General features: G+C 39.0%; 9 protein-coding genes and 2 non-coding genes across 12 annotated transcripts in view; 5 read left to right on the plus strand and 6 right to left on the minus strand.

The window, feature by feature from the left end:
* LOC106308932 overlaps window positions 1-1,061 on the minus strand; it is a 9,540-nt gene extending 8,479 nt beyond the window's left edge. Inside the window, exons 1-3 of the mRNA XM_013746033.1 lie at window positions 1,055-1,061; window positions 881-979; window positions 471-761 (exon numbers count right to left, since the gene is read on the minus strand). Coding sequence (XP_013601487.1) covers window positions 471-761; window positions 881-979; window positions 1,055-1,061 — 397 coding nt within the window. The remainder of the gene's footprint in view (window positions 1-470; window positions 762-880; window positions 980-1,054) is intronic.
* A 530-nt stretch (window positions 1,062-1,591) lies between these two features.
* LOC106308933 lies at window positions 1,592-1,819 on the minus strand. Its single transcript, XM_013746034.1, has one exon. It carries the CDS (start codon window positions 1,817-1,819, stop codon window positions 1,592-1,594), a length of 228 nt encoding a protein of 75 aa, XP_013601488.1.
* Window positions 1,820-4,214: 2,395 nt separating this feature from the next.
* LOC106311484 (late embryogenesis abundant protein 1-like) lies at window positions 4,215-4,703 on the minus strand. Its single transcript, XM_013748666.1, has 3 exons — window positions 4,631-4,703; window positions 4,478-4,521; window positions 4,215-4,388 (listed from the first exon to the last, which is right to left on the minus strand). The coding sequence occupies exons 1-3, from the start codon at window positions 4,701-4,703 to the stop codon at window positions 4,215-4,217; spliced, it is 291 nt and encodes a 96-aa protein (XP_013604120.1).
* Window positions 4,704-5,633: 930 nt separating this feature from the next.
* On the minus strand, window positions 5,634-7,353 carry LOC106309930 (WD repeat-containing protein 43-like). The gene is made up of 7 exons (XM_013747089.1): window positions 7,267-7,353; window positions 7,079-7,177; window positions 6,728-6,963; window positions 6,557-6,639; window positions 6,360-6,471; window positions 6,197-6,259; window positions 5,634-6,011 (listed from the first exon to the last, which is right to left on the minus strand). Exons 1-7 carry the CDS (start codon window positions 7,307-7,309, stop codon window positions 5,817-5,819), a joined length of 831 nt encoding a protein of 276 aa, XP_013602543.1. The 5' UTR covers window positions 7,310-7,353; the 3' UTR covers window positions 5,634-5,816.
* A 2,079-nt stretch (window positions 7,354-9,432) lies between these two features.
* LOC106312464 lies at window positions 9,433-11,071 on the plus strand. Its single transcript, XM_013750000.1, has 2 exons — window positions 9,433-9,669; window positions 10,114-11,071. Exon 2 carries the CDS (start codon window positions 10,124-10,126, stop codon window positions 10,862-10,864), a length of 741 nt encoding a protein of 246 aa, XP_013605454.1. The 5' UTR covers window positions 9,433-9,669; window positions 10,114-10,123; the 3' UTR covers window positions 10,865-11,071.
* LOC106312463 (periodic tryptophan protein 2 homolog) lies at window positions 11,060-14,421 on the minus strand. Of its 2 annotated transcripts, none has more exons than XM_013749999.1 (7): window positions 13,156-14,421; window positions 12,814-13,065; window positions 12,642-12,734; window positions 12,169-12,540; window positions 11,742-12,086; window positions 11,453-11,680; window positions 11,060-11,354 (listed from the first exon to the last, which is right to left on the minus strand). In XM_013749999.1, exons 1-7 carry the CDS (start codon window positions 14,338-14,340, stop codon window positions 11,196-11,198), a joined length of 2,634 nt encoding a protein of 877 aa, XP_013605453.1. In that variant the 5' UTR covers window positions 14,341-14,421; the 3' UTR covers window positions 11,060-11,195. The 2 variants fall into 2 exon arrangements, with proteins under 2 accessions (XP_013605453.1, XP_013605452.1); XM_013749998.1 differs by having other exon boundaries at window positions 11,060-11,366.
* A 151-nt stretch (window positions 14,422-14,572) lies between these two features.
* On the minus strand, window positions 14,573-14,644 carry TRNAW-CCA. The gene has a single exon. It is a non-coding gene; the product is annotated as a tRNA-Trp (tRNA).
* Window positions 14,645-16,947: 2,303 nt separating this feature from the next.
* Window positions 16,948-20,579, plus strand: LOC106308934. Its single transcript, XM_013746035.1, has 4 exons — window positions 16,948-17,752; window positions 18,989-19,303; window positions 19,388-19,857; window positions 20,508-20,579. The coding sequence occupies exons 1-4, from the start codon at window positions 16,948-16,950 to the stop codon at window positions 20,577-20,579; spliced, it is 1,662 nt and encodes a 553-aa protein (XP_013601489.1).
* On the plus strand, window positions 20,489-22,965 carry LOC106312124 (ADP,ATP carrier protein 2, chloroplastic-like). The gene is made up of 5 exons (XM_013749520.1): window positions 20,489-21,363; window positions 21,443-21,697; window positions 21,772-21,915; window positions 21,993-22,340; window positions 22,421-22,965. Exons 1-5 carry the CDS (start codon window positions 20,611-20,613, stop codon window positions 22,748-22,750), a joined length of 1,830 nt encoding a protein of 609 aa, XP_013604974.1. The 5' UTR covers window positions 20,489-20,610; the 3' UTR covers window positions 22,751-22,965.
* A 95-nt stretch (window positions 22,966-23,060) lies between these two features.
* On the plus strand, window positions 23,061-25,594 carry LOC106308936 (cyclin-A2-3-like). The gene is made up of 5 exons (XM_013746036.1): window positions 23,061-23,154; window positions 24,393-24,675; window positions 24,781-25,053; window positions 25,210-25,344; window positions 25,422-25,594. The coding sequence occupies exons 2-5, from the start codon at window positions 24,472-24,474 to the stop codon at window positions 25,473-25,475; spliced, it is 666 nt and encodes a 221-aa protein (XP_013601490.1). The 5' UTR covers window positions 23,061-23,154; window positions 24,393-24,471; the 3' UTR covers window positions 25,476-25,594.
* A 277-nt stretch (window positions 25,595-25,871) lies between these two features.
* TRNAS-AGA lies at window positions 25,872-25,953 on the plus strand. The gene has a single exon. It is a non-coding gene; the product is annotated as a tRNA-Ser (tRNA).
* Window positions 25,954-27,983: the final 2,030 nt, after the last annotated feature.

The following is a 27,983-nucleotide window of genomic DNA, read 5'->3' on the forward strand; positions in this document are numbered from 1 at the left end:
GATAAGTTCTATGAGGCATTTGGTATAAAAATTCCATGGAGAAAATTTGGGATAAAGTACAATACTTGCAAGAAGCAGTACGACTCTTTAAAGAAGTTGACTCGGAACAGAACGGGACTTGGTTTTATGAATTTATGTTTTATTTAAATATTTTAATCAAATTTGCAAAATTATAGTCATTATTTATAATTTCATTGTCTTATTTTCATTAAAATAAATTTATGAATTTTAAAACAAGAATTTTAAAATTATTTTTTGTAATTGTAATTTAGATAAGATATTAAAATTAACATGATTAATATAAATAATAAACATGATTTAAGAATAAGATAGAAAAATTAAATACATGTCCATTTTAGTCATTTTGTCATCAACTGCATTTGGATGCAAATGTAAGTTCAAAAAAAAGAACAAACGAACGCAGCTCCATCTGGATGCTTCATCTAGATGCACTTTTCAAATGTACAAACGAACAACATCCAGGTAGAACATCTGGATAAGACATCTGACTGATCCATCTGGATGCATCTTCCAGATGTACAAACGAACAGGGCCTAGAAGAGACCGATCATCAGCATGCAATGCTTGTCTCAAAAGAACGTTCACAGAGGCTGCAGTAGGAGGCTTATCATCACTCGGAGCAGAAACCTCAGTGATAACTTTCTCTCCACCTAGTAATTTAAGACTCGATAACTTATCACCCATCGTGGGCTCGTTGTGAGCGTCGTCTACCAACACCCCATCTCTATCTTCATCAACACCTATATCATCAGATTAGGAACCCTAATTTAAAAAAAAAAAAAATGGAGCCTTTCAAAAACCACCAGCTTGACAAGTCCATAGCTTTAACGAAAGCTGTAAACTTTGAATAATCTCTTACCGTAATCACGCGTTAGAGGTAAGTCGGGATCAGGTTCAGCTCGCTTCTTGTTCTTCTTCTTATGCTTCTTCTCTCGGGGAGGAGTCTCGGCGATTTCACCTGTTGAATTCATACAAAACACGACGATGAGTAAGGTGTTTTAGACATGTAAACAACATCCAAGAAATATGTAACCCCACATATCACGCTCATTACCGCCGTCAAACAACAACTGTAACCAAAACACCACCACTCAAAACGCAACATAACACATCTCTCATTAGTATGGCAAAGAACACAACAATATCATAAGCCATATAACCAATAACAAAAGCAACAATCCGCGCGAATCGCGGACAAACCACTAGTTTAAAATAAAATAAGGTTTTTATAGGATGTTAGTTATCATGAATTTTAGGGTTTATGAATCATTTGCAAACTAACTAAAAATCATATAAAATATTTTGCTTAATTTTAATGCTCTTTCATTTTTGCGTCAGATCCGTCGAGTTATATTCCTGAATTCACAACAGACTAGTAAAAAAATGACATAGATGAATTTATTCATTACCAACTAATTTGAAGCCGAAACCATATAAACCTATATATTGTTTCTCTCTCGGTTAATGCATTCTAGACCGTGGTAGTTAGCGCATATAAAAGAAAAAGAAATAAATAATACATAAAAGGAGTAATACATACATACATACAAGTGTTTATTAACAAATAGTTTTAAAGCCCCCTAGAGAGCATGTTTTCGATGGATTCCAGACGCTGTAGAAGAAGCGGCTTTCTGAAATTTGTGATGAAAGCTTCCGCGCATTGGTCCACGTCCATTGATGTGTTCCTCTCTACCTTCTTATTCCTCGTCTCTGTGATCACGATGTTAGTAGTACCATTACCACTTTCTTGTGCCGAACTCATCTTCATAATGTTCCTGTTGTTGTTGTTGTTCTTCATTGTGGATATGTAAGAGTGTTTTTTTTTCCTGGTTTGATTTTCTTAGGATGCTCCGAAACCTATGTATTTATAGGGGAGTTTTGATCATATATTTTCTTATAAGAGATAAGAAGGAAACGATATGACTTTTCCTCTCTATGGTAAACCATATTTGAATGTTGGAGGAATAAAAAATGGAATCTTGAGTCTCAAGTTTATATACGCGACTCAGAAGCAGAGGAACCATCCACAAGCCACCGCCTATACTTTATGCAATGGTGTTGACCAAAAGAGAGAGGCGATATTGATTTTACAACTTCAGCTTATTTTTCGAGCGATATCACCTCTCTTACATTGAACAGATTAATTATATAAATGAAATAGTAAATACAAAATAAAATGGATATTATTTTATTAGTAAATAATACATACATTATGCATTAATCGTGTTTTTATTTATTATTGAAAACAGCGTGGAGTCTAAATATTCTGCTTGGACGGAGTGTAAGAGATGTTGCCTAACAATTGAATCTGACTTTGTTAATTTGGAGAAACAAGGAAGCAAGAATCCAAAAAGCTAAATAAAAATTGACCATTTTTCATAATATTGTTTATTTTGTTTACAAGGCAAGAATTACGGTTTAAGCGACGGAGATTAGCTTAACTCACACGCACTCTCCTCCCCCGATAACCCTTCCCGCCTTATTTTGAACCAAGAAGATTAGTAAAATAACAAGGGTAAGAAGAGATCATGTTGCTTAAGTTAGCATCTAACCTAACTCCAAACCGAACTAATGCATTTTAGGCAGAGCCGTTGAATCATTTTTTTTAACATACGTGATAGGCTAATTTGACTGCGAATCATTTTTGTAATCAGATTTTATCAGCGTTATTGCATTTTCCGTATCATCTGAATTTGATAAAAGAAAATAAAATGTAATAATGGAGGAAAAGAAACTTGGTTAACAAAAAAAAATGGTTGTCCAGCTGGATACGAGCCAGCAGGCCATGGTGAACCTGAGCGACGTTGAGCCGTGATCCGTCCACTGCCGAAAGTGGGAGGTGATCGCTGCTCTGTGAAACCAGCCTAGCGCATTGCCCTCCACTTTAGGAACCGCCTGAGCCAAGCCTTCGCTCAACAGACACGCGTTATTGCATTTTCAGTATCATCTGAATTTGATAAAAAAAAATGTAATAACAGAGGAGAAGAAACTTGGTTAACAAAAAAAAATGGTTGTCCAGCTGGGTACGAGCCAGCAGGCCATGGTGAACCTGAGTGACGTTGAGCCGTGATCCGTCCACTGCCGAAAGAGGGAGGTGATCGCTGCTCTGTGAAACCAGCCTGGCGCATTGCCCTCCACTTTAGGAACCGCCTGAGCCAAGCCTTCGCTCAACACACACGGTTCACTCTCGGCTTGGACTGGGCAGCCCAGAACAGTGCCACAACAGATCCGACCTGTGGACCGAGCCAGTGTTCAGCCAACTTGTTGTCCCCACATGGGTCACAAGCCCTTGTTACTGAACTCGACGTACAGTAACTGTTTGAAGGACTTATATAAACAACACAATTTCGAGTCAAGAAACCGATGTGGGACGAAATAGAAGTTTAGAAATGTTCCATACTAAATCTATTCTTACTTCTCTCTACATGTTTCTCCACCAAAACAACTCTTTTTTCTTTTTGTTTGGTTTGATGGTACTTGTTTATGTGTTAGTGGGAGCTTTCTCAGCTTTCATGTTGGTAATAGAGACGTCGTTGTTTACTTCAAAATTTGATACTCATATATTTCACTTCTCATGAATATATCTAGAATTGTCATTGTTTTGTGTAACTCTAGAATGAGCTTGTTGTTATACGCTTAGTTCTGTTAATTGATTATGGAAATTTCTGCATTTTCTGTAAATTTCGGAAGATCGACATCACCATCCCCTGCTGCAGATCTCTGACAAACAAACTGAAACGTCTCGAAAAATTCCATTGATTGAGGGAATCCTTCCACTGAAAGGTGCACGGATGCATTGTAGGTACTGTTAATGCAGGCGGTGAATGTGGTGGTGCTCGTGTCAGATGAGATGCGGCAATAATGATCCTCTGCTAAAGAAGTTTGTTGATCCAATGAACGCACTTGCAATGTCTGCCATCAAATGGATAAATCCATAGTTGAAGTTTGTGGATGTCTGTTGTTTTAAAACATGTGAAAAGAACAGTAGCTGGACTGGGCTGGGGTGGAACTACCAAGTGTAAACCGGTTTTTGAGATGGAAAGATCATTCCGAAGACTATAACCAAAGTCTCAACATGTCTTCTTTTTATTTTGAATTCCAAAGACTGAAGCCAAGTTTGAACATGTATTGTTATTACAATTACAGAGAGTCTAGTGGAATTCAAAAAGATGCGTTTTGTGAAGAAAACAGAGTTAAATATCGGAAGGAGGATGACCAGGCATGCTTGGACAAGTTGTGTTGTTAGGATTCTTCCTGCCCAAAGGGTTCTTGTTCTTATAATCATTGTCCTTGTCACTGTTCATCCCCAGTTTGTTCTTCACTGCTTCTGATGCTCCTTGTGCCATGCTCTTCACCTTCTCCCCTTTCTGATAAATCACCATTCTTACTTCACTTAAAAGTACATAGAAAACCAAAAAATCTAAAAACAACATGTAGGGTTTATGTGTTAATTAACCTGCTGGAAAAAACCTGAAGTTTGAGAAGAGTTGGTGTTGTTGTCTACTTTCCAATCATCCCTCTTCACCTGATATCAAACATAAGAATTTTCATTTTTTTACACTTCTGTTAATAAAAAAGTGACAAGTAATGGGGAAACTGAACTATAGACCACTGACTTGTGCTTGGCCCACGTTTTGGCCGGCCTTCACACTGAACTCCTCCTCATTCTGTCCGCTCGCCATATAGACAAATTTTTCTTCAGTTGTGCTCTATTTTTCAAGGCTTTTCGCATTTATGATCCATCGTTTTCTATACCATGCACAAATCATGGATGGACTGGCAGCATTCCTTATCTCACAAAGCTACATCTGGCGACGCGTGTCATTCTGGAGTGAAGTGGTGGGACATGTGGCATGAATATATAAATCGCCAGCCATCTAGGAGCACCTTGCACCAAATAAGATTGTGTCAAATTGATAGGTACCATAAGGCTTACGTGAGGAAGAAGAATAACAGAGTTGAAAAACAGAGCAAGGATGATGTGGCAAGAGACTTTGGATCGCAAGTTAAATGAAAAAGAAAATCTGCGGATGGAAAAAGGGTCTTTGCCGTTATGAATCATCGTTTCTTTAATAATAGAATTGTTGTTCATTCTGTTTTTTTATGCTTTGATGTTGATTGTTTAGACGCTATGAGTCTATCTCTCTCGTTGCTTCAAGCTGGAATCGCCATGAGAGTCTAGTTTGTTTCATACTCAAAGCTTTATTCATTTCTATTAGAATTATAAGCGAGTGTTCTTAGAGTTTCATATATCTAAACTCTATCACCAACGCTCTTTTCTTTTGTCACGCTTTGTGCAACGAGAAAAACTCCTCTATTTATTATCTGCTCTTCCATAACTAATCTCCACCATTCTAGACCTGACAGCTTTCTCATAATCTGATTGCTCTGACCTTTGAAAGAAGGCCATGCTTTTGGTCTTGTGATCACACCCACCAAAGTGGGATCCTCCAAAGCAAAAAAATCACTCTGTTCACTCTGTGACTCACCATGCTTTTAATGGACCAAAAGCAAACTGAGATAATGAACTTCATCAATATGAGCTTTATTACTTTATTAAAATTGTAAATGATTCGAAATGGGTTTATTTAACTTATTGGAAATTGTAAATTCTATACTTTTCATATTGCCGTCAAATTTTTTTAAGAAAAAATAAACTCTCTGTCAGGACAAAGTCCAACTGATAGAACCATTGCGTATTACAAAATTCGTGCCGAGACTTGTACCTCCATAACATCTAACAATCAAATATGCCTCACACAAATCAAAACTCTTTCCGTTTTAAGGAAGTCTTCTCAATCGCTCATGTCGTCAAAATCTTCAAAACTATTGACACCATCAGCATCTTCATCGTCTGATTCGTCTCCCTCTTCATCTGTCTCCATTGCTTCCTCGGCTCCTGCTCCTCCTTCTTCTTCATCGCTGTCCTTGTCCTCATAGATCACAGGACCTTCATCTTCTTCTTCTTCTTCATCCAAGTCGTCCACAATCTACCATAATCACAACCAACGACAAATCAGGAACATACTCTCTCGTCCAAATGTCAGTGTTATCCAAGCAAAGCGACCTCAGGACTTCCATTCCGTTATTCAAACAGACACCAAACCTAATGCTACCACTAGGCTACATACTGAAATCTAAATCATTCCTCGTTTCAGGGCAATACAATACATACCAAGTCCAATTCGCTTGAAACTTGTACAGCAGTGTGAAGAGTTGTTATCCGAGATTCGATGAGCTGCACACATAACCAATCAAACACACACATATCAATCATCATATACCCCAAAGCCGCCAGAGAAAGCACGGTCATACAATAAACTCATACAGTTCCTAACCTGATACATGGAGTTTAATGCGAGCAAGGATGACTCCTGGGACATAATCCCACTGGAATGAGTAAGTAACAGAGACTTTATCCACGGAATCGCACAAGCCAATACTGCACCCCTGCAAAGCAAGAAAGTATATAAAAAAAATCACCACTTGAAGATCAGCTTCAACAAACACACAAAACATATCTTCAAACTCTCACCTTGATTGTAGTATTGGTAAAAGAGAATTCAAAAGCTTGAGTACTTCTGCTGAATTCAACTTAGCAACCGAGTTAGCAATCACCTATTAAAAGCATACATACACAACTGTAAGAAAGAAGTAAGGAGAAACCAAGAGCGAAGAAAAGGTTAAAGAAACATCTTTCCGAAACCTGTTCATCTCGGTTGTACAAGCAATCAAGTAGAAGAGACCGATCATCAGCATGCAATGCTTGTCTCAGAAGAACGTTCACAGAGGCTGCAGTAGGAGGCTTATCATCACTCGGAGCAGAATCCTCAGTGATAACTTTCTCTCCGCCTAGTAAGTTAAGACTCGATAACTTATCACCCATCGTGGGCTCGTTGTGAGCGTCGTCTACCAACACTCCATCTCTATCTTCATCAACACCTATATCATCAGATTATCAACCCTAATTTAAAAAAAAAATGGAGCCTTTCAAAAACCACCAGCTTGACAAGTCCATAGCTTTAACGAAAGCTGTAAACTTTGAATAATCTCTTACCGTAATCACGCGTTAGAGGTAAGTCGGGATCAGGTTCAGCTCGCTTCTTGTTCTTCTTCTTATGCTTCTTCTCTCGGGGAGGAGTCTCGGCGATTTCACCTGTTGAATTCATAGAAAACACAACGATGAGTAAGGTGTTTTAGCCATGTGAAGAAGCTACGATGGGATAAGGATTGAGTAAAGCGAACCTCCATCTGAGGTGGGAAGAGGCTTCAGTTTCTCTTCGGCCATAGTCGGCGATGGACTAGAGAAGCGGAAGAGAGAGACGACGCGGGTTTAGGGTTCAAGTTTCCACTACTACACAGTTAAAAGCTACGGGTCGGGTCGGGTCGGATTAGATTGGGTTGAAGTGCTTTTTTCTCTATTGGGCCGACATGACTCGATAGTTGGGCTGAGTTTATGATGTTAATCTGTTCCCAATCATATATATTTTTGCTTTAATTTTTGGGTTTTTAGTAAGAATCGTAAAAAAATACTCAACTAAAAATTTTGTAAAATATACTCTCAACTTTAATTCCGTTAATATATGTCGACGGAGGGTGACATACGTTCGGTTTATAAATTGAAGATTTATAATGTTGAAAACTTAGTTGATGTTTACGATTCAAAAATAGTTGAGGGATTTTATCACTAAAAATTATTAAATGTTATAAAATATTTATTATCATTTATACATTGTTTTTAGATTGATTTATAAGCCTTTAAAACTAATTTATAAATTTTAATACATTAATTTATACATAGTAAATTAATAATTTTCAACACTAGTTACAACTTAATATAATTTCAAAATATTGAATTATGTGATATTTGGCAATAGTGATATAAGAAAATTTGTGTGTTTATATGGTCAGTGTCAAATATCAAATATCAAATTATTTAAAATTTCTAAGTTATATTAAGTATTAAGTAGTGTCGAAGGTAATTCATCAATGATGTCAATCTTTTTTATTTAGAGTACAATACACTTTTTTTTATTTTCATGATTTATGTCATCTGGCTCATACTTTCCCACTGTTCCCCAAAAATAATGGATGATTATTTTTATTTTCATTGATTTCTGAACAATACATTATATTTTTGTTTTCTTGATCAATAAAGTAATATATTGATATATTATTTTTGATTTATTGTATTACTTTATGTTTCAGTAGTATCATGAATAATGTTAGATTATTTTATCTTAACAAGTAGCAGAAATTGTAAAAAACTTATAAAATCATTGTAAAACCGTATTAATCATATGTAAAAGTATAAACTATTTATGACATTTTATAAATCGGTTATAAAGTAATGTATTAAAAAATAAAAATTAGTTTTAAATGCTTATAAAACAATCTAAAACAATGTATAAATGACAATAAAGATTTTATAACATTTAATGACTTTTAGTAATTAAACCCCTAGACTATTTTTGAATCGTAAAAAACCCAATCAACTAAGTTTTCAACGTTATAAACTTTCAATTTATAAACTGTTAACGTATATCACCCTCCGTCACGATTTTTTAGACGACATACGTTAACGGAATTAAAGTTGTTGATTTATTTCACATGATGTTTAGTTGAAAGTCTTTTTTTACTATTCATCTTTTGAGGAGTTTAATTACTAAAAATCCTTAATTTTCATAAGAAAAATGGTATTGTTACATTTGCTCAATAATCAGACTAATTCCTTACACCTGTATACAAGGATTATGGTATGTACGTTTATACTGGACATGTATTTGCATGCAGAGGCGGACCCACGTGTAAGAAAGGGGTGTCACCTGACACATGTTAAATATAAATAACGAAATTTTTATACTGGGCTGAAGCCCAAACTTTCAAAATTTCAAAATAAAGAAACATAGTTTTGGAAATAAGATCAAAATATTTTCAAAATTTTCAGAAAATAAATTTAAAATTCAAAAGGTAACGTTATGGTTGGTTTATATGATTTGTTGCTATCTTTTTTTCTGGTTAAGAGAATTAGTTTCAACATCTATACAGATCTTCTTTTTTTTGGGTCAAACATCTATACAGATCTTTTACCAAAAAAGACATCTATACAGATCCCAATAGATGTGAAATTGATATGAGAGTAGATAACCACATGACTTTAGATATTATGTTTGTTTTTACTGAGAAACAAAAGATGACTGAATCTACAAACTATTTCTAAATTCTAACAGATTTGGAATGAAAAAATTATTTACCATAATAGCTTATCATTTGAGTGAACTAAATGTGCTTTACGTGCGACACGTATTGAAAGTGGCAAAAACAAAACAAGAGAAAAAGCTCGAAAACTTTGAGAAGCCGTTTAAAAGGGAAAAGTAACGGAAAAGAAGTCAAAAAGACAAATGTGGGTTTTAATGGGCAAAGGAAAGTAGAAGAAGGTGGACTTACAGAACAGCAGGGCACTTTCGTCATGTCTGAAAAGACCTCTCTACGACGCTTATAAAAACCTGACCTCACAGAGCAATCTCACATTCACGCACGCGCATCCATAATCTTTAATATTGTTTCTCTCCATCTTCACCGTTTCATACGAAACTCATTACGATATACTTTTTCTCTCTCAAAGCCTCTTTTCATTTCTCCGACCAGGTAACATTTTTTTATTATGTTTTGTTCTTTCTGTGGGCGATGAATCTCTCGATCCGACGTCGTTTACGGATGTGATCATCAATTTCTGGCCATCAATTTCTCGTTTGTTTTTGTTTTATATTCGTGAGAATTTTCATCTAGTATTTGAATTACAATCGAATTGATCTGTTTCCTGCTTAGAAATCTGCAGCACACTCTAAAGTTTTAATTATTTATTGATTATAGGATCGAGGAGTCTTACAACTGTTTGTGATGAAATGAATAGTTTCAAATTTTAATTGAGCTTGTTTTGAGTTAAAATCATCATCATCATAATCATCTTCCCTGCTGCTATTTTGTTTATTATTTGTAGATAATGTAACGTTCAGTAGGGGAAAAGATTCATGTTTCTATGCATTCTCTATAATAGATTTGAGTTTAACTCTTTTTTTTTGTTGTTTTCAGACTGTGAGAGATGCTCAAGGAAAGACAGGTTTCGCCGGTTTCAAGCACCAGAAACAACAGGGCATCTCCTTACCCTATCCGCTCTTCTCGGAGCAAGAAACAAAAGGAAACCGAGTCACCTCCTCTTGCGTCAGAGAGTGTGAGTGAATGGGAGGATGTGAGGTGTGTCATCTGCATGGAGCCGCCGCACAATGCTGTCCTCTTGCAATGCTCTTCCTTCTCCAAAGGATGTCGTGCTTACATGTGCGACACCAGCTCCCGCCACTCCAACTGCTTCAAGCAGTACCGCGGAAACAAGAAGACCAGTAGCAAGACTCTCAAGTGTCCGTACTGCAGAGGAGAGGTCCACGGGACGATGAAGTCTACTTCCGCACGGAGGTTCATGAACGCGAGACCTAGGTGCTGTACTATGGACGACTGCGATTTCTCTGGGACGTATTCTCAGCTCAAGACTCATTTGAAAGCTGAGCACCCCGGTTTTATAACGCCAATGATGGACCCGGAGCAACACATGTGGGAGCAGCTGCAGAGAGATAGAGAGGCGGAGTACGTTGAAACGCTCAACGCTCTTCATAGATGGGAAGCGGAACAGAGATCATTGCTGGCTGGCCCTCTCTATCAGTTCCCTCCACTCCACCACCACCACCACCATCCCTATCTCAGCTTTGATGCTTTCATCGATCGTTTTACTGGTGTAAGGGGGCAAGCTAGTGCTGCCAATTACCCCCATGGGAACATGTATCCCAGTTGAAATTCTTGAAGATCCCAAGCGCATAGTGTATGATGAATTCCATCAAAGTTTTGATGTCTCTCTTGATATAATGGTTAGGTTTTTATAGAGACAACTCAGCTCTGCTTCTAGGCATAATCTTCTTTATATTGTTTGTAGTCAAGTGTCTGTAGTTTCGCATATTCAATCAAAAGATTGTGTTCAAAGCAAAATATTCACATTTTTTCATACTTTGTTATTAGCTCCATTTTGATTTGCATTCAAAACACTCTTATACCAAAAAAAGTTTCCTTCAAAAGGAAGATGAAAATTTCTGAGGACAGTTTAGTTCAATGATGTGCAGAAAACATAATCAGTGACTGTTAGGAACAGAGCACAAGTACCGCAGTGTGTACTCGTTGGAAGAGCACATATCTGCCAGATCCTGGTGGGCTCTGGTGATCGCCTTCTGCAGCGACTTCAATGCAGGAAGTAGGTTTCTATAGTTTCGTTGAATGGAGCTTCCGTGTACCTTGCAAATTTCCAGAACATACAAAAGAGTCTGATCAGCTAAAGAGCAGTTTGGGTAGAGAGATTAACCGGAAAAAAAAGGAAGAAAAATGAGCTTACCTGACACCAGTGAAGTAAGAACTCAAGATGAGGGCAGTTCTCAAGCAGATCCACCAGAGCTTCCATTAGCCTTTCTAAGTATTTTTGAGGGACAGACATGGCAACAGCTTTTATGTCTGCTGGAGATACAGCAAAGATGCATTTCTTTATGAGGCTGTCTTCATTCAAACGCATGCTAAGAGCAAGTGCTCTGCTCACTTCATTATCCTTTATGGCATCCTCAACCGCCTACACAAACAACACATTAACTTTGCTTTTGAAAACCTATCATCAGAACTATAAACCTCACCTCTGGTGTCACGTCTATGTCAAGATCGGTTGGATCAAAGATGAAGGACTCGTCTATTGAAAAGATGAGAACTCCTTCCGTTGTTGCAGCTGCAAAGCTCCTCCCAGTTGGGGCTATGCTGAGGCCTTTTGTCCTGATAATGGGCCTACCGCGGTTAGGCTTGGATCCAGGCAGATCATAACCCAAATTCCCCCGAGACTGTTTATCAATGCCGTCTTCTTCATCGCTGTTGTCATCATCAATCAGATCCATTGGTCCTGCTTCTGTCATCTTCTTGGAGCTCAGGAAGTCAAGAACCCCATCTAACGAGAGATTATGTGATATTTGAAAACGACGCAACAGAACCTGAACAAGTAATATTGCAGACCTTTAAGTTTCTTTGTTAAGCAATCAAACTTTTGAGGCCAAGAAGAGCTGATTAGCTAACCTGGTCAGAGATGTCATACATGCAAATATATCTGCTATTTCCTGCGGCTAGAATATAGCTTCCATCAGCGGAATAGCATAATGTTGTAAAGCACTTCCCAGAGCTTGAATTAGCTGCAGACCGACGGTCAGTCATGTTGCGGCCTCCAGCGATATCTCTCCGCCCTTCTATGGTGTACATCAACACGCCGTCAACAGTGTCCCAGAAATGGATCTGCCCATCTAGCGTACACGAGGCTAACTGCTTGCCATCAGGACGGAAGGTAACTGTTAGAACATCGTGGTTGTGTTGAAACGTTTCCACTGTGCCTTTGCTAGCAAACACATCCCACAACCGAACTGTATTGTCCCATGAGGATGAAGCTAAGATTTGCTGCAGAGAATCAAATACGGATCTAGATAAGGCATGGAAGTTATAACACCGTAATTGTATTTGTATCAAAACATAATATGAGATTACTACAGCTTATTTACCGTTAAGGGAGAAAACATCAACCCATGAACGGGAGCCTCATGCCCATTCAGGATATCCTTTATTTGCCCAGTCTTCTTGGACCAGACAAAAATCTACACACAGGCAAGTAAAAAAGTGATTCAGTATTTGTGAGTATGTGACTGGAAGCAGCAAAGGCCTAAGTAGAATTACCTCAAATGAGTCTAGTGTCCCAGCACAGACGACGTCACCACTTGGGTCTGCTGTTAAGGAAACAAACTGCCGGGGTGTAGGGGTTGTATACGTTTTGTAGTTCTTGTACCTTCGAAAATCCCACGCACGAACAGTGCCGTCCAGAGATGCGCTTAAGAGGGAGTGGTTGTCAGCCATAAAATGAAGAGCAGTAACGGCATTGCTGTGCTCCGTGAAGGTGATGAAACATGCTCCTGATGCAACGTTCCACACCTGTAAAAAGGCAACATTAGATAAAACACAGGCTGGTTAACTTTACGCATGGTATAGAAGATAATAGCTAGTTCTTTGTGATTTTAATACCTTGACTTTGTTATCATCAGCACCAGTCGCCAAGAACTGAGAATCAGATGAGTAAGTGACGCAGTTTACATCAAAATAGTGTCCTTGCTGCTTCAGTATATAGCTTTCAGATCTCCACTCCCAAACCAACAGCTGCCCAAGCTTTGCGCAACCAAAGGTCAGCCAATTACCACGCCCGTTAAACACAGCTGTCGTTAGCTTCTCCCTAGAGATAGACAGCAGATGAATACAGATGAAATCCGGCATCTGATAAAGCCCGAAAACACCGTTTGAGAACCCCACCACAACCATGTCTAGCCCCTGATGATAATCACAAGCTGTCACCTTCGCTGATCCTTGGTTAAACCCATCTTTCCTCAACAAACTCCATTTCCCTCTATGCATATACTCCTCTCCTTCATCCTCTGATTCACAACCTCTGCCATCATACTCTTTTCGTTTCTTATTTTCCACCATAATCTCATCAGCCCTCTCCAGAGTATCAGGAGACATTGGCTCATCTTCTGATTCATCCTTGCCACTATATCCCCAACTAAACATGTAACCATCACGTGCAACCGTGAACGCCCTGTTGACCTTGTTACTCACTTTATCAACACCAAAGAAGCAACCCACAACAGAGTCTCTATGCCCAAGAAACAAATAAGGCTTATTCAACACACCTTTCAACTTCCTAACGCAAAACAACCTAGCCGCTAAGTCCTTAGCACCAACAAGCAAGTACTCAGAGTCCAAGCTCCACTCCAAGGACACAACTTTATCATCAGAATTAGCAAAAGTCCTCACCCTCTTAAAGGCGAAAGCAGCTCGGCTGAACCCAGGCGACTCCCAAATCTCAACCAGCTTCCCTACCCCCACGGCGAAGAACTTACCGTCGGGGCTGAACTTCAAGGCGCCGACTTTGCCGTCGAACCTCATCCTGTGAAGCACCGCGCGTCGAGGGACGTTGATGAAGAGGCACCGGCTGTTTTCGTCGACGGCGATCAGGAAAGTGCCGTCGGGGGAGGCGGCGAGGCGGCATATGTTGGAGGAGGTGTTGAGGGGGAGAGTGATGGAGTGGTGCTTGTTGAGGTCGGTGACGGAGACGCGGTTGCCGACGGGGGAGATGAGCTGGGTGTTTTGGGTTATGACGGCGTTTCCGCCTCTGTAGGGTGCGCCGAGTAGGTTTTGGAAGCGGTAGTTCATGGCTTTGGGAGGTGGAAGGGCCGGCGGCGAGGTTTGGCGGCGTCAGGGTTTAACGAGGGTTTCAAATTTCAATCAATTATTTTTCTGATTCAAAAAAATAAAAATTGGTTTAACTACAAAAAAAAAAAAGCTTGTATGGAGAACTTGGCAACATGAAGGTCCAGTGGGCTTGTATAAAGGGCTTTCAAGACCGTAAAAGGTTGAAAAAGGAAAGGACCAAGATTCGGGGGATTGAACCCGACGTGAATCGAACACGCAACCTTCTGATCTGGAGTCAGACGCGCTACCATTGCGCCACGGATCCTTGGTGATAAACATCTCATCTATAATTTTTATATCTCTAAGAACAGTTCAGAGTTCACGATCTCTGCATGCGTGAGGGTTGGGAACATAGGATTTTTAGACTTTTCATGAGCTGCAATGATAATTTCATGGTGATTTAAGGTATATGATCCATTTAAAAAAAACATTGACCATCTGTTTTAACTCAAGGATAATAGCTTTTTTGCATGGGGTTTAATAAGATAAAGCTCAATTAGTTTATATTCCCTCCGTTTCTAAATGTAATTTAGTTTTAGTTAAAAATATCAATTTTAAGAAATTTGGTAGTTTAAAAAAAATATCATTTTAAAGTTTAAATTCAACTAACCATAAAAAAAAATTGTATTATTTATTTGGTTACACAATATTCAATAAATACAAAAATATATCAAAATGTCAAAAGAACTTATATTTTAAACTATTTACATTTTGAAACTGAGGGACCAGCAAGAATGGAAGCCGGGCTTCACGTGACTTTCCGAGCCTGACTGACACCACTGATTTGTATGCCACGTGGAGACTTGGAAGACAACCACGTAGCCCATTTTGGAGTGTGTGTTTAAAAAATTGAGGGAAGGGTGAAGGATATTTCGTCACAGTCTCCCAACACCCAATTGAGCCATTTACCAAGTTGGTGCACGTAAATCAAAGCCCCTCGTTTTCTTCCAAACGTATCGATTTGATTATTTTAGATCTCTCTTTGTTTCCATCGCTGGTGTCCCATAGTGGTTGAAAACCCATGCTATAATAAAGTACAATGGTAAGACCATCATTAACGGGAAACCTTATTAGGTTTCTTAGGCAAAAAGGTGATTAAAATTAAATCAGAAGAAAAGAAAAAAGGGGTTACCGATCCTTAATTTAGGTGTTTGGTGATCGATTATATGTGGGGTGTTAAAGCCACGTGTCAGCTTCGTAGATTAAGTTATATTTTCTATTTTCTTTTATTTCTTTCTTCTCTTTCTTTCTTTTCTTTTTTTGCCTTCGTCGCTGCGTCTTCTTGTTTTCTCCGTTCAAAAGACAGAGGCGAAACCCATCGCCACCACCACCAATAGAAACCACCACCGATCCTCCACCGATAGAAACCACCACCGATCAAAACCACCACCGATCCTCCAAACGACCACTGATCCTCCACCGATCGAAACCCCCACCGTTCGGAGGAAAGGTTCGAACCAACCATCGATCCTCCACCACCACTGTCTCTCTGTCTTCTCGTGTTCTCCGTGACAGAGAAAGGATCGAAACACAACACCGATGGAAACCCACAACCAAGGCCGACAATTTCTCTGTCCCTCGATCTTTCTGGATTCCTCTGTCCCTCGATCCTTCTCTACCTCGATTCCTCTGTCGATCGATTCGTCCAATCTTCTCAGTTCCACGGCGAGTCCCTCGATTCCTCTATCTTTCTTCAAATCGTTTGATGTCTCTGATTCTATTTCTCTGTTATTTTTGTAGTTACCGGAGCAATTGAAACTGTTGAGTGACTGAGAAGATAATAGAGGACAACGTTCTTGTTCATCAGATTGATGTCACTGATCCTGAGAACAAGAACGGCTTCTACTCTTGAAGGTACACTTTCCTTTGTTAATTGAAAAATGCATATACTATTTGGTAGATGCTTGTTTATTGTCGTGCAAGTTAATAGTTTCCACAAGTTTTAATTTAATTTTGTGGGCTTATATTGCAGGGAACAAAGAGGCGGAGCAGAGGAGAGTAGCTTGGAAGTGTCTGAAGCTGCTCCTGATTGCTAGTCCAGGTAACGTTCAATTCCTAAAAGCGTTCGATTGATTGCGTTTGGTAGTAGTTGATAGAGTTTAAGATTATCTGGTTGTGAGAATTAGGTTGTGGTTAGAGTTAAAATGTGTGATGAATGCGTCTGATTAATGTTTCAATAGTGGATAGAACTGAATGCTTGTTAGATATATGTCAACTCACCTCAATGCTTGGTCTCTGTATAAAGTTGTATGCTTGGTGAGTTAAATGCTAGTTTTAGTGTTACTTTAGGTGATGGTTAAGTAATAAATATGTTAGCTATATGTCAGTTCAGTATCAATCGAGTATGCTTGGTGAGTTAAATGTTTCTTTCAGTTCAACTCACCTCAATGCTTGGTCTCATCTTCTTTAAATTCGAGTATCATTCTTGTCTTTCTTTTCATCTTTAAATTCGAGTATCATTCTTGTCTTTCTTTTCATCTTCGAACATCTTCTTCTTTTCATCTCTCAACTCTGTTTCTTCTCTTTATCTTCCAACATCTTCTCCTCTCTTTGTTCTGAAATTAGAATATGGATTCCTATAATCCATATAGCCAGGGCCCTAATTTTGTTGATCTGCTTAACAGTCAACAAGATTTTCCCCCTGATGAATTCGGTTCTTCGCAGCGCCCTGTCTTTACTTCCCAAGGTACTGAGACATCAAGCTTCTGTGAAGACTCACATACCCAGCGCAAAGAAAGGAAGAAGTGGACTCCCGCTGATGATCTTGTACTCATTAGCGCCTGGTTAAATACCAGTAAGGATCCTGTCGTCAGCAATGAGCAGAAAGCCGGTGCTTTCTGGAGCCGCATTGCATCGTACTATGAAGCTTCACCAAAGGTGGAAAAGGGTGATAAGCGAGAACCTCTTCAGTGTAAGCAGAGGTGGCAGAAGCTGAACGATCTTGTGTGCAAGTTCTGTGGATCCTATGAGGCTGCAACAAGACAGAAGACAAGTGGGCAGAGTGAGAGTGATGTTGTGAAACTGGCACACAAGATCTTTTTCAACGATCACAAGCTTAAGTTTAACCTTCACCATGCTTGGGAGGAGCTCCGCTATGACCAGAAATGGTGTGAGCATGCTACTAGTAAGCTTGGTGGAAGCGCTAAGAAGAGAAAGTGTGAGGATGGAGCGGAAACAGCAAGCTCTCAAGCAACTATCAATCTAGATGAGGAACCTACTAAACGTCCAGCGGGTGTCAAGGCTGCGAAAGCAGCTTCTGCAAAGAAACTGGTAGTACAGAAAGAGGATGCGTTAAAGTTTCAGGCCATGTGCTCTATTAAAGAGAAGGACTTGGCCCTGCAAGAGAGACTTTCCAAAATGGATCTGCTTAAAAGTCTCATTTTAAAAAATGAGACACTTTCTCAAAATGAAGAAGCACTAAAGGCTAAGCTTCTTACAGAGATGCTGGATAACTAGTAGGAATGCCTCTGTGGCCGTGTCTTGTTCATATCCTGTTCTGTTATGTCTTTAAATCGAGTGTCTGTGTCTTCTTCATGTTCTTGTGATATGTTGTGTTCTGTTTATGTATCTTTGATTCGTTCGTGTTCTGTCTGTGTCATGTTATGATCTGTGTCATGTTTTATAATAAAATGTTCTTCATGTTCTTGTGATATGTTTCGCGTTGTATGTGATCCATTCTTTTATAATAAACCATGTTCTCTGTCTTGTCGTGTGCAGAGTGAAAAAAGGCAGGAAACGAAGGAGACAAAATGCAAGTTGTATGTTATAGTCACGAGTGTTGCAAGCAGTATGTTTAATGTATAATATTGTAGTCACGAGTGTTGTATGTTTCTGTCACGAGAATTCTAGGTATGTGTATTGGATTCTTCTGATTTGTATGTATGTGTCACGATTTTTTTTGTGTTTTGGATTCTTGTGATTTGTATGTATGTGTCACGATTTTTTTTGTGTTTTGGATTCTTGTGATTTGTATGTATGTGTCACGATTTTGGTAGATGATTGTGTCACTCTTCTCTCTTGCTCTATATAAAGCATTGCATTGTATGCATATCATCATCACGAACACTCGCCTTCCATTCATATTAAATCACAAACACACTTGTTTGCAAAGCAATCGCCTTCCATTCTGATCAGTTTCCTCTCTTCTCCTTGATAACAAATCCCTTCGTACCAGACCCATAACAAATCCATTCTCTCCTTAAACACTCACGATCATCACCAAAAAAAACTCTCTCCATAACACTCGATCATCACCAAAAAAAAACAAATTCTATGGCTTCTTCTTCTCATAACACTCCTGAGGAAGTAGAAGATTTTGATCAATATTTTGATAATTATTGCAATCAATATTTTGATCAAACGTTCGAGGAATTAGCCTTAACTTCTGCCGTTCAAGAAGATACAAGGAAAAAAAGAAAAAAACGAGTTCACATCGAAAGAAATCGTGAAGAAGGCGATGTACGTTTATGGAATGATTATTTCAGTGATACTCCAACATATCCTCAAAATATATTCCGACGCCGATTTAGAATGAACAAGCCATTGTTCATGCGTATTGTTGATCGATTCTCTAATGAAGTTGAATTCTTTCGACAAAAGAAAGATGCTCTCGGAAGGCTTAGTCTCTCTCCACTTCAAAAGTGTACAGCAGCCATTCGTGTCTTGGCATATGGTACTGCGGCTGATGCTGTTGACGAATACATCCGAATCGGTGAAACTACTACTCGGTCATGTGTGGAACATTTTGTGGACGGAATAATAAATTTATTCGGCAATGAGTACCTCAGAAGACCAACACCGGCTGATCTTCAACGTCTACTTGAAGTTGGCGAGTTCCGTGGATTTCCCGGGATGATAGGAAGCATCGATTGTATGCATTGGGAGTGGAAGAATTGTCCCACCGCTTGGAAAGGGCAATATTCACGTGGTTCGGGAAAACCCACGATTGTTTTAGAAGCGGTTGCTTCATATGATCTATGGATATGGCATGCCTTTTTTGGACCTCCAGGTACCTTAAATGATATAAATGTTCTTGATCGCTCACCCGTTTTTGATGACATAATACAAGGTCAAGCTCCGCAAGTGACTTTCTCTGTCAATGGAAGAGACTATCATTTGGGTTACTATCTCACCGACGGTATTTATCCGAAATGGGCAACTTTTATTCAATCTATTTCAATGCCACAAGGGCCGAAAGCGGTTTTATTTGCTCAACATCAAGAAGCTGTCCGAAAAGATGTCGAGCGTGCTTTTGGAGTCTTGCAAGCTCGATTTGGCATTGTTAAAAACCCCGCGCTTTTTTGGGATAAAGCAAAAATTGGAAAGATTATGAGAGCATGTATCATACTCCATAATATGATAGTCGAGGACGAACGAGCTGGATATGCTCACTTTAATGTTTCAGAGTTCGAACACGGAGAAGAGACCGGAAGTTCACATGTCGATCTCGATTATTCTACGGATATGCCTACAAATATCGCCAATATGATGGGTGTTCGAACTAGAATTCGTGATAGACAAATGCATCAACAACTCAAACATGATTTGGTTGAACATTTATGGAGTAAATTTGGACGTGGTGAAGACAACAACTGAATTCGGAATGTTTCTTTCAAATTATTCTCGTTTATTATAGTAATCCTTGTTTTTTTTTTAATTCAAAATCTACATTTAAAATGTCCTCTTTTATTATGTTTTATTTAATAAATAAATTTTATTTTTTTAAAAAAAATAAGAATCCCTAATTAAGAAACTACCATTGGAGGACACATTTCTAATTGTTTTTTAACTCAAGTTCTTAGGTAAAAAAAAGTACAATTAATTAATAAAAAAAGCATTAAGAACCCCTTTTGGGGTAATAGGGTTAATGTTGCTCTAAGAGGCCAAAAAGGACACTCTTTAGCAAGTTGCAAACTTGTTTTTTTATAGTAGTAACTAGTAAGTAGTAACTAGTAAGCAGAACATAATAAAGGTACGCAATGCACAACAATCAGATTATGAGGGTCCGATGTGTAAACTCTTTAAGAATGAATGGGTCTGCAGTGCAATTACTCAAAAAAGAATCCGCCCTTTTGAGATATTTTGCGACTGTCTTTAATATTAAACAACACTCTTCCTTCTCTACACAGAGCCTCCACACCTTATCATCTCTCTCTATCCCCTCTCCTCCTTTCCCATCTCCTTTTCTCTCTGGGTTTTAGCTGAGTTTGCGAGAGAGAGAGAGATAGAGAGATGGAAGGTCTAATCCAACCGAGAGGAATCCTCTCTTTACCCACCAAACCCATCGTAGCCGCCAGAACTCTCCTCCCACCTTCCCCCGCCTTAAAGCAAAGACTTTTCACCAGAAACCTACCTCCCTTATCAATTTCCTCTAATGGCCACACCAAAGTTCAATCCTTTCACCGAAACCCACTCACGATTTCGATTTCCCACAAGGAGAGAAACAGAGGCTTCATCTGCAAGGCGGAGTCCGCCGCCGGAGAAGGAGACTCGGTGACGACGCCGAACATCTTCGGCGTCGAGGTCACGACTCTGAAAAAGATTATCCCTTTAGGGCTAATGTTCTTCTGCATCCTCTTCAACTACACAATCCTCAGAGACACCAAAGACGTCCTGGTGGTGACGGCGAAAGGAAGCTCCGCCGAGATCATACCCTTTCTCAAGACGTGGGTGAATCTCCCTATGGCTATTGGCTTCATGTTGCTGTACACTAAGCTTTCAAATGTTCTCTCCAAAAAGGCTCTCTTTTACACTGTTATCATCCCTTTCATCGCCTACTTCGGAGCCTTTGGTTTCGTCATGTACCCTCTCAGCAACATGATTCACCCCGAGGCTCTTGCTGATAAGCTCCTCGCGACGCTCGGGCCTAGGTTCATGGGCCCTCTCGCGATCCTGAGGATTTGGAGTTTCTGTTTGTTCTATGTCATGGCTGAGCTTTGGGGTAGCGTTGTGGTTTCAGTTCTATTCTGGGGATTCGCCAATCAGGTGATTATAGAACCCTTTTGAATCCATCACTATCTTGTATTTGTATATTGACTAGTGTATGCAATCTTTTTGGTGGTAGATCACTACTGTTGATGAAGCCAAAAAGTTCTATCCTTTGTTTGGACTAGGTGCCAATGTTGCACTTATTTTCTCAGGAAGAACTGTCAAGTATTTCTCTAATATGAGGAAAAATCTTGGTCCTGGAGTTGATGGTTGGGCTGTTTCATTGAAAGCCATGATGAGTATTGTTGTGGGGATGGGCTTAGCCATCTGTTTCCTCTACTGGTGGGTCAATCGATACGTCCCCCTCCCTACCCGTAGCAAGAAGAAGAAGGTAATTATATGAATGAAAACATACAAAGTACTAATGGGATAGCTTATGAGGTTTCTTGTGATTCTGTGTTACAGGTGAAACCACAAATGGGAATGATGGAGAGCTTGAAGTTCCTGGTTTCATCACCGTACATCAGGGATCTCGCTACTTTGGTTGTTGCATATGGAATTAGTATCAACCTTGTTGAAGTCACATGGAAGTCAAAGCTTAAAGCTCAGGTGAGAAATGGAGAAGTTTAATAGTTTCTACTACTAAGCTTTCATCTTAGCTTCTAACAATCCTTTTCTTTTAACAGTTCCCTAGTCCGAACGAGTACTCAGCATTTATGGGTGACTTCTCTACCTGCACTGGTATTGCAACATTCACAATGATGCTTCTCAGTCAATACGTATTCAACAAGTATGGATGGGGAGTAGCTGCGAAGATCACGCCAACCGTTCTGTTACTGACCGGAGTTGCCTTCTTCTCTCTGATACTCTTTGGTGGCCCATTTGCGCCACTGGTTGCCAAGCTTGGTATGACACCGCTGCTGGCAGCAGTGTACGTTGGTGCCTTACAGAATATCTTCAGCAAGAGCGCCAAGTACAGCTTGTTCGATCCTTGCAAAGAAATGGCTTATATCCCATTGGATGAGGACACCAAGGTTTGGCTCCTTTCTCTCTTTAAGACAAGTAGTTACATTCTTATGATCTTTGTTTTTTAACAAGTGTAAGCGGTTTGTAGGTTAAAGGCAAAGCTGCAATTGATGTTGTTTGCAACCCATTGGGGAAATCAGGCGGTGCACTAATCCAGCAGTTTATGATCCTTACGTTCGGCTCACTGGCAAGCTCCACTCCTTACCTTGGAGTCATCTTGCTAGGTATAGTCACTGCTTGGCTAGCCGCTGCGAAGTCTCTGGAGGGACAGTTCAACACTTTGATGTCTGAAGAAGAGCTTGAGAAGGAGATGGAGAGAGCTGCATCGCTCAAGATTCCTGTTGTGTCCTCGGAAGAAGCGGCGTCAGGAGAATCTACGAGCCAGCTACCGGAGACATCTTCCCCGAGTAGCATTTAGACGATGATGACGGATATAAAAGATAATTGAGAGATTGTGTCACGTGAGTTGTTTTTAAGGTTTTGGCTGGAACAAGATTTTGATAGTGAGAAGACTTTAAAGTCAACCGTTAAGTCCTGCTTTGTTTTTGGTTCTCTTGATACCAAATAGCATTACTGAATTTATAAATTCGATAATCTTATGAATAATCTCATTTGAGACAACGTTTTAAACCATCTTGATTCTACTCAATTCATTACAGTGACAATGTAATTAGGGTTCTAAACTATGGCTAAGGTCACTCCTACACTAACACACTAGTCTCTCTCTCGTTCACCACCAAAGACGCTCTCTTTTCCCAAGAGCGGATTCACCATCTCCCTCGATCTGATCAAGCTTCTGAAGAACTTTCTGGAGCTTCTCAGGTCCAGTCTCAATCTTTTAACTTAATTTTCTAATAAAATTTTGAAATTTATGCTCATGCTTGTCCATCCCCGTACCTGCATTATTGTCCTTAACTAGAATGTGAAGAAAAGGAAGTGAATCAATAGGGTTTCAGCTCTGATTCATGGGTTTACAAAGATTTATCACTATCTGATTCGTTTTCCCGAGAAAATGTGTGTGCTTGCCAAGAGAAAGTTTGATACTCCAACAATATAATCATAGCATCAATTAAGATTCTTTATTTCTTTATACGTTTTTGTTAAAAAAACGCTAACCCATCTGATCTATCGCTATTAAGTTGACAGATCCGTAGAGACGACAAAGCAATGAAATTTTAGTATGATGCCAAGTGTTAATGAAAAAAATCATTTTCTCCATACGTGCTTTCATGCATTTAGCAGAGCACTCACGTTCTTGAGAACCGCCTCTCATTGCTGAAAGAGGACGTTGAAAATCTATTTCTAGATAAATGTGTCGGATTCGGTTTTGTGACTGCTCGATGAGGTGATCTCTGTTTCGAAGAGACTGAATCACTGTAAATCGTCTCGGCTTAGAGTATTAGTGTTTTCGAGCAAGCAATATAAGCATGCGAGTGTCACCACCTTCGCCACCATGAGAGCTCTGCATTAGACGACCTTGAAGATGAGAAGAAAATTCCAGGAACGAACCACCAGCAAGTCTCACGTGCTGGTCGCATCTGAAACAACCTTTACAATTTAGATGGTCAAATAACCTTCAATTTCTTTTATTATGCAACTATGTTTTCTAAATTTAAAGGAGCTATACTTTTTTTTATTTCACACAGTTATTGTTTTGCTTATTGATCCACTTTTTTCGATTTTATGTATTAAACCCCTAAGTCCATAACTACTACAACGTGATAGGCGAAATATGAAAAAAAAATATTTTCCAAAGCTTCTTCTAAAACTTGTAAACACCATATATTAAATTTTAATATTAGTGAACCCATTATAAAAAATATCTGGCTTCACCCCTGATAATAATCATACATTTAGTTCTATCTGACTTATCGTTTAAAGTATACCTTATATTATACATAATCATAATATATAATTTTAACATTAATATAGACATCTTATTCCGCGTTTTGCGCGGGTTACTATCTAGTATATACTTATATGCATTGTTGCAGATGAGTGATCTATCTTGTATAGTGATCTGTCTTTTGCCTTAATGATTTGTGTTCTCTTGACTTCAGTTTCAGAGATTGAAGGAAGATGATGAAGTCATAGGACTCAAGACTTTAAGGCTGTGTCTTCTAGTGGGTGGTTTTAAACATGGTGAAGGATAATGCCGTCTCTCGTCCTTTCACTCGTTCCCTTGCCTCTGCTTTGCGCGCTTCTACTACACAGAATCAACAGAGAGCAAACACTAAAAGACCAGCCTCTGAGGATAAGAACGTAACTGCACCCAATAAGAAGAAGAGGCGAGCAGTTCTAGGGGATATCTCAAATGTTACCTTCAATGCACCTAAACTTGAGGTTGTTAAAAGTGCATAATGTTCTTTTGTGCTAATGCTTTCCTTCCTGTGAAGATCTTGTATGAGTAAAATTTGCATCTCTTTAACATGTTTATTGTCATTTCAGGCCAAAAACATCAAGCAGGTAAAGAAAGGACGGGGTACATCTCAGTTGGCATCATCTTGTGTTACTTCAGAAATCACAAAACTTCAGTCCAAGACCGATGCAAAAGCTGAAGCTGTATCAGTGACAGCAGGAAGCATGTCTCTTTGTAAAGGCACAAATGACACACCTGATATCCCAAAATTCATAGACATTGATTCAGATGACAAGGATCCTTTACTCTGCTGCCTCTATGCCCCTGAAATCTACTACAGCCTGCGTGATAAACTTCAAAAAGTGATAGTCTATTAACGTCAAAAAAAAGAAGTTAAAGAAAAACAGCTGAAGCAGCGATGACCAATCTAACCACCACCCATGGGTCTGTAATGTTGCTTCTTCTATATGCAGACACAGTTTAGTTCCATAACTTTAACTTCTTTTTTTTCCTAGCAGAATCCAACACTTGAGCATTACACAACGTACAAAGCCTCAGATCTGAAAGCATCTGTTTATGCGTTACAAGATCTGCAGCTTAACACCAAAGGTTGCCCGTTGAGCGCTGTACGCATGAAGTATAAGCAAGAGAAAGTAAGTTGATATACACTTAGACCACATACTAAACCCGGTTTGGTATCCATTCTCATAAGACTCTTTTGGATTCGCAGTTCAAATTTGTGGCGGTACTCACATCTCCTAAATTACTTGACACACTATTCTGAAGGGCTTAAACCGAACGTTTCTACCAATAATAGATTTAGTAACATTGATGGTGGTCCAGTTCATCTTCTTTAATATGTTACAAACTTACAATTTTGTTCATAAAACAAGTTCCCACAAGCCTCTCTATTCAAGTGTTTGTTAATTATCCTTTTTTACCATTTGTTTGTCCAATTTATTGGTCAAGGCTTTGGCTTGTTCTGCTCTTGGTGGAGTTCAAACTCTTCTTAATTTCAATTCAAGCATAATTACCTGATTAAATTTTGGCTTAATTTGATCTATGGTTTGTAACCAGACCCGGTTTCATCTATTCGATAACAAAAGGTTATTTTTGGTTTGACTTGTTTCTCGTTCCGGTTTAGTTCGTCAGATATCCTTCATGATTAGTATTACAAAAAGTGGACGTGCCGGAGTGGTTATCGGGCATGACTAGAAATCATGTGGGCTTTGCCCGCGCAGGTTCGAATCCTGCCGTTCACGATTTTTATTTTCTTCCTTCTTTTTTTTTTTGGCATTTCAGTTGACTATCATGCCGTTCACGATTTTTATTTTCTTCCTTCTTTTTTTTTGGCATTTCGGTTGACTATCATGCCCACACTGGCCCTGTAAACTCCATTGTTTTCACCTACGTGGTTGTTTATGTACGTGTGTTGCTATACTTGTTGTATTTTCATGCACTACAACATTTGGTTCAACCAAGCCCTTTTACAAAAAAAAAACAAAAAAAAACAAAACATTTGGTTCAACCGTTCAAGTGTCTATAAATGAGAAGATAGAGGCCCACATAAAACGATAACGACATCGACGTTAGGTCTAAAATAAACAAAAATGGTTTGGTGGGCATCTCTTCAAATGCCAACGAATCTCGAATATTCCATATATTATCTGTCATTTCCCTTTCTTTGATAAACTATGAAACAATACAAGAGGGACAAACATTTGAGGTTTTTAAGCAAAAAATTATATTTAATTTGAGGATACACCAGAAAAACAAGCTATTACGATTCTAAAATTTTAGTAAACAATTGAATTTATGAGTCAATTTTGTTTATAACAATGACATTTTAAAATAAATGAACTAGTTGTGTATGAACCTGTCAAGACAAACGAGAAAACAAGTTAGCCAGGACTTGCGTCGGTGAGACCGAACCAGATGAATTGTTTAGAGAGAGATATTGAACGTTGGGTCACGAGGGCGGGGGTATGCACCCACCAACCCAAGTGTCACAATCTATTTGAGGTGGTAATGGTCCCCAACTTACCCGCAGGAATATCATGGGACCGCTCCTTAACTCTTGCAAGGTCATTTGCTTTGGTCGGTGCAGTACTACTGCGCTAGTACCCCGTGATCCCTCCCTTCTCTTTCTCTCTTCAATATAATAAGCGATAACATGCAATTATATTATTTTAATACATGATTTAGATCTTCTTTTTTTGAGCAAAGATTTGTAGATACCAATAAGTATCTGACACTATGGAATGGATGAAATACTAGATTAAAGGATCGATCACATGCTCTTACAATTATAATTCACGTCAATAAAATCAAAACAACTCAACATATCTATATATATAAAAAATGTTCGCCTCACTCCTGCTTTGCCACGTGAAAAGTCGATGTCTGACAGGCCGACACGTGTCCCGGCTGTATTAAACGCACCACTTCATTTAATCTGAGAATTTGTTGGGCTTTTATCGTTAGGGGAATATCTATAATGTTTTGGGCTTCTACTTTCTGATTATGTATGCTGTCCGTCGGCCCAACCTCGATAACCCTAAATCTAATGAAGCAAAGAAACGTAGGTCGCCTCTCTCCTTCTTTCTGCGGCGCTTGAAAACGTCTTAGCTTCTTTCAAATCTCTGAAACGGTTCGAGTTGAACTTTTACATATGCAATTGTTATATCGGCTCTTTGAATCACTTTTGCATCTGTTTTTTTTTTGTGAGGCATAAAGAATCAATCTTCAGGAACGTCGTCAATGGATTCCGACATGGTGGAAATCGCTCCTCATGCGTTCGCTTCGGGTTCGACAACTCTAGAAATCCAAAAAGGTTAAATCTTTATATCCTTTTTTGTAGTTTATGTACCCATTTTCGTTGACTCCCTTAACAAGAAGATCCAAAGTCGTACTTGAGCAGTATCTTATAAATCTTATCAACTCCAATGATTGTACTCCAGAAACAGCGCTCTTACAATGTAAATTCTGGAGTACAAGCTCCTTCTTGGCAAGGTAATATGAGAGAGAGTCCTCATTTGGTTCATAACTAATTTGACAGCTTTGTGAATCGTGGTTATGTAAAATATAGTATTATAGATGATCTTTGGTCAGTACAATTTAAGTGACTTGACTATACATGACTTTCATTATGCTAATTACATATTTAAACTGTTATCTTAAAGCATTGGATATGTATCTCATGCATTCATGTGTCTGTTGTGAGTTTTCTAGGCTGGTGATATTTTTGCTTCAGCCTATAAAAGTGTTACCACTCAACAGAGGTAGATAGAAT

This window comes from Brassica oleracea, chromosome C8, assembly GCF_000695525.1.
Source record: "Brassica oleracea var. oleracea cultivar TO1000 chromosome C8, BOL, whole genome shotgun sequence".
Taxonomy (NCBI): Eukaryota; Viridiplantae; Streptophyta; class Magnoliopsida; order Brassicales; family Brassicaceae; genus Brassica; species Brassica oleracea.

What these genes read in the sequence shown, in the direction of transcription:
- LOC106308933 (XM_013746034.1), bottom strand. Translation starts at nt 1,819, where the DNA reads ATGAAGAACAACAACAACAACAGGAACATTATGAAGATGAGTTCGGCA.
- LOC106311484 (XM_013748666.1), bottom strand. Translation starts at nt 4,703, where the DNA reads ATGGCGAGCGGACAGAATGAGGAGGAGTTCAGTGTGAAGGCCGGCCAA. An exon ending in GGGCCAAGCACAAGTCAGTG is followed by an intron (nt 4,522 to 4,630) that starts GTCTATAGTTCA and finishes ATTGGAAAGTAG; the next exon opens with ACAACAACACCAACTCTTCT. An exon ending in CTTCAGGTTTTTTCCAGCAG is followed by an intron (nt 4,389 to 4,477) that starts GTTAATTAACAC and finishes GTGATTTATCAG; the next exon opens with AAAGGGGAGAAGGTGAAGAG.
- LOC106309930 (XM_013747089.1), bottom strand. Translation starts at nt 7,309, where the DNA reads ATGGCCGAAGAGAAACTGAAGCCTCTTCCCACCTCAGATGGAG. An exon ending in ACCTCTAACGCGTGATTACG is followed by an intron (nt 6,964 to 7,078) that starts GTAAGAGATTAT and finishes CTGATGATATAG; the next exon opens with GTGTTGATGAAGATAGAGAT. An exon ending in TTACCAATACTACAATCAAG is followed by an intron (nt 6,472 to 6,556) that starts GTGAGAGTTTGA and finishes CTTGCTTTGCAG; the next exon opens with GGGTGCAGTATTGGCTTGTG.
- LOC106312464 (XM_013750000.1), top strand. Translation starts at nt 10,124, where the DNA reads ATGCTCAAGGAAAGACAGGTTTCGCCGGTTTCAAGCACCAGAAACAAC.
- LOC106312463 (XM_013749998.1), bottom strand. Translation starts at nt 14,340, where the DNA reads ATGAACTACCGCTTCCAAAACCTACTCGGCGCACCCTACAGAGGCGGA. An exon ending in GGACACTAGACTCATTTGAG is followed by an intron (nt 12,735 to 12,813) that starts GTAATTCTACTT and finishes GCCTGTGTGTAG; the next exon opens with ATTTTTGTCTGGTCCAAGAA. An exon ending in TGTATGACATCTCTGACCAG is followed by an intron (nt 12,087 to 12,168) that starts GTTAGCTAATCA and finishes TTACTTGTTCAG; the next exon opens with GTTCTGTTGCGTCGTTTTCA.
- LOC106308934 (XM_013746035.1), top strand. Translation starts at nt 16,948, where the DNA reads ATGGATTCCTATAATCCATATAGCCAGGGCCCTAATTTTGTTGATCTG. An exon ending in CAAAATGGATCTGCTTAAAA is followed by an intron (nt 17,753 to 18,988) that starts GTCTCATTTTAA and finishes AGAAAGATGCTC; the next exon opens with TCGGAAGGCTTAGTCTCTCT. An exon ending in CGGATATGCCTACAAATATC is followed by an intron (nt 19,858 to 20,507) that starts GCCAATATGATG and finishes TTCTCTACACAG; the next exon opens with AGCCTCCACACCTTATCATC.
- LOC106312124 (XM_013749520.1), top strand. Translation starts at nt 20,611, where the DNA reads ATGGAAGGTCTAATCCAACCGAGAGGAATCCTCTCTTTACCCACCAAA. An exon ending in TCTGGGGATTCGCCAATCAG is followed by an intron (nt 21,364 to 21,442) that starts GTGATTATAGAA and finishes TTTTGGTGGTAG; the next exon opens with ATCACTACTGTTGATGAAGC. An exon ending in CATTGGATGAGGACACCAAG is followed by an intron (nt 22,341 to 22,420) that starts GTTTGGCTCCTT and finishes AGCGGTTTGTAG; the next exon opens with GTTAAAGGCAAAGCTGCAAT.
- LOC106308936 (XM_013746036.1), top strand. Translation starts at nt 24,472, where the DNA reads ATGGTGAAGGATAATGCCGTCTCTCGTCCTTTCACTCGTTCCCTTGCC. An exon ending in TGCGTGATAAACTTCAAAAA is followed by an intron (nt 25,054 to 25,209) that starts GTGATAGTCTAT and finishes TTTTCCTAGCAG; the next exon opens with AATCCAACACTTGAGCATTA. An exon ending in TGAAGTATAAGCAAGAGAAA is followed by an intron (nt 25,345 to 25,421) that starts GTAAGTTGATAT and finishes TTGGATTCGCAG; the next exon opens with TTCAAATTTGTGGCGGTACT.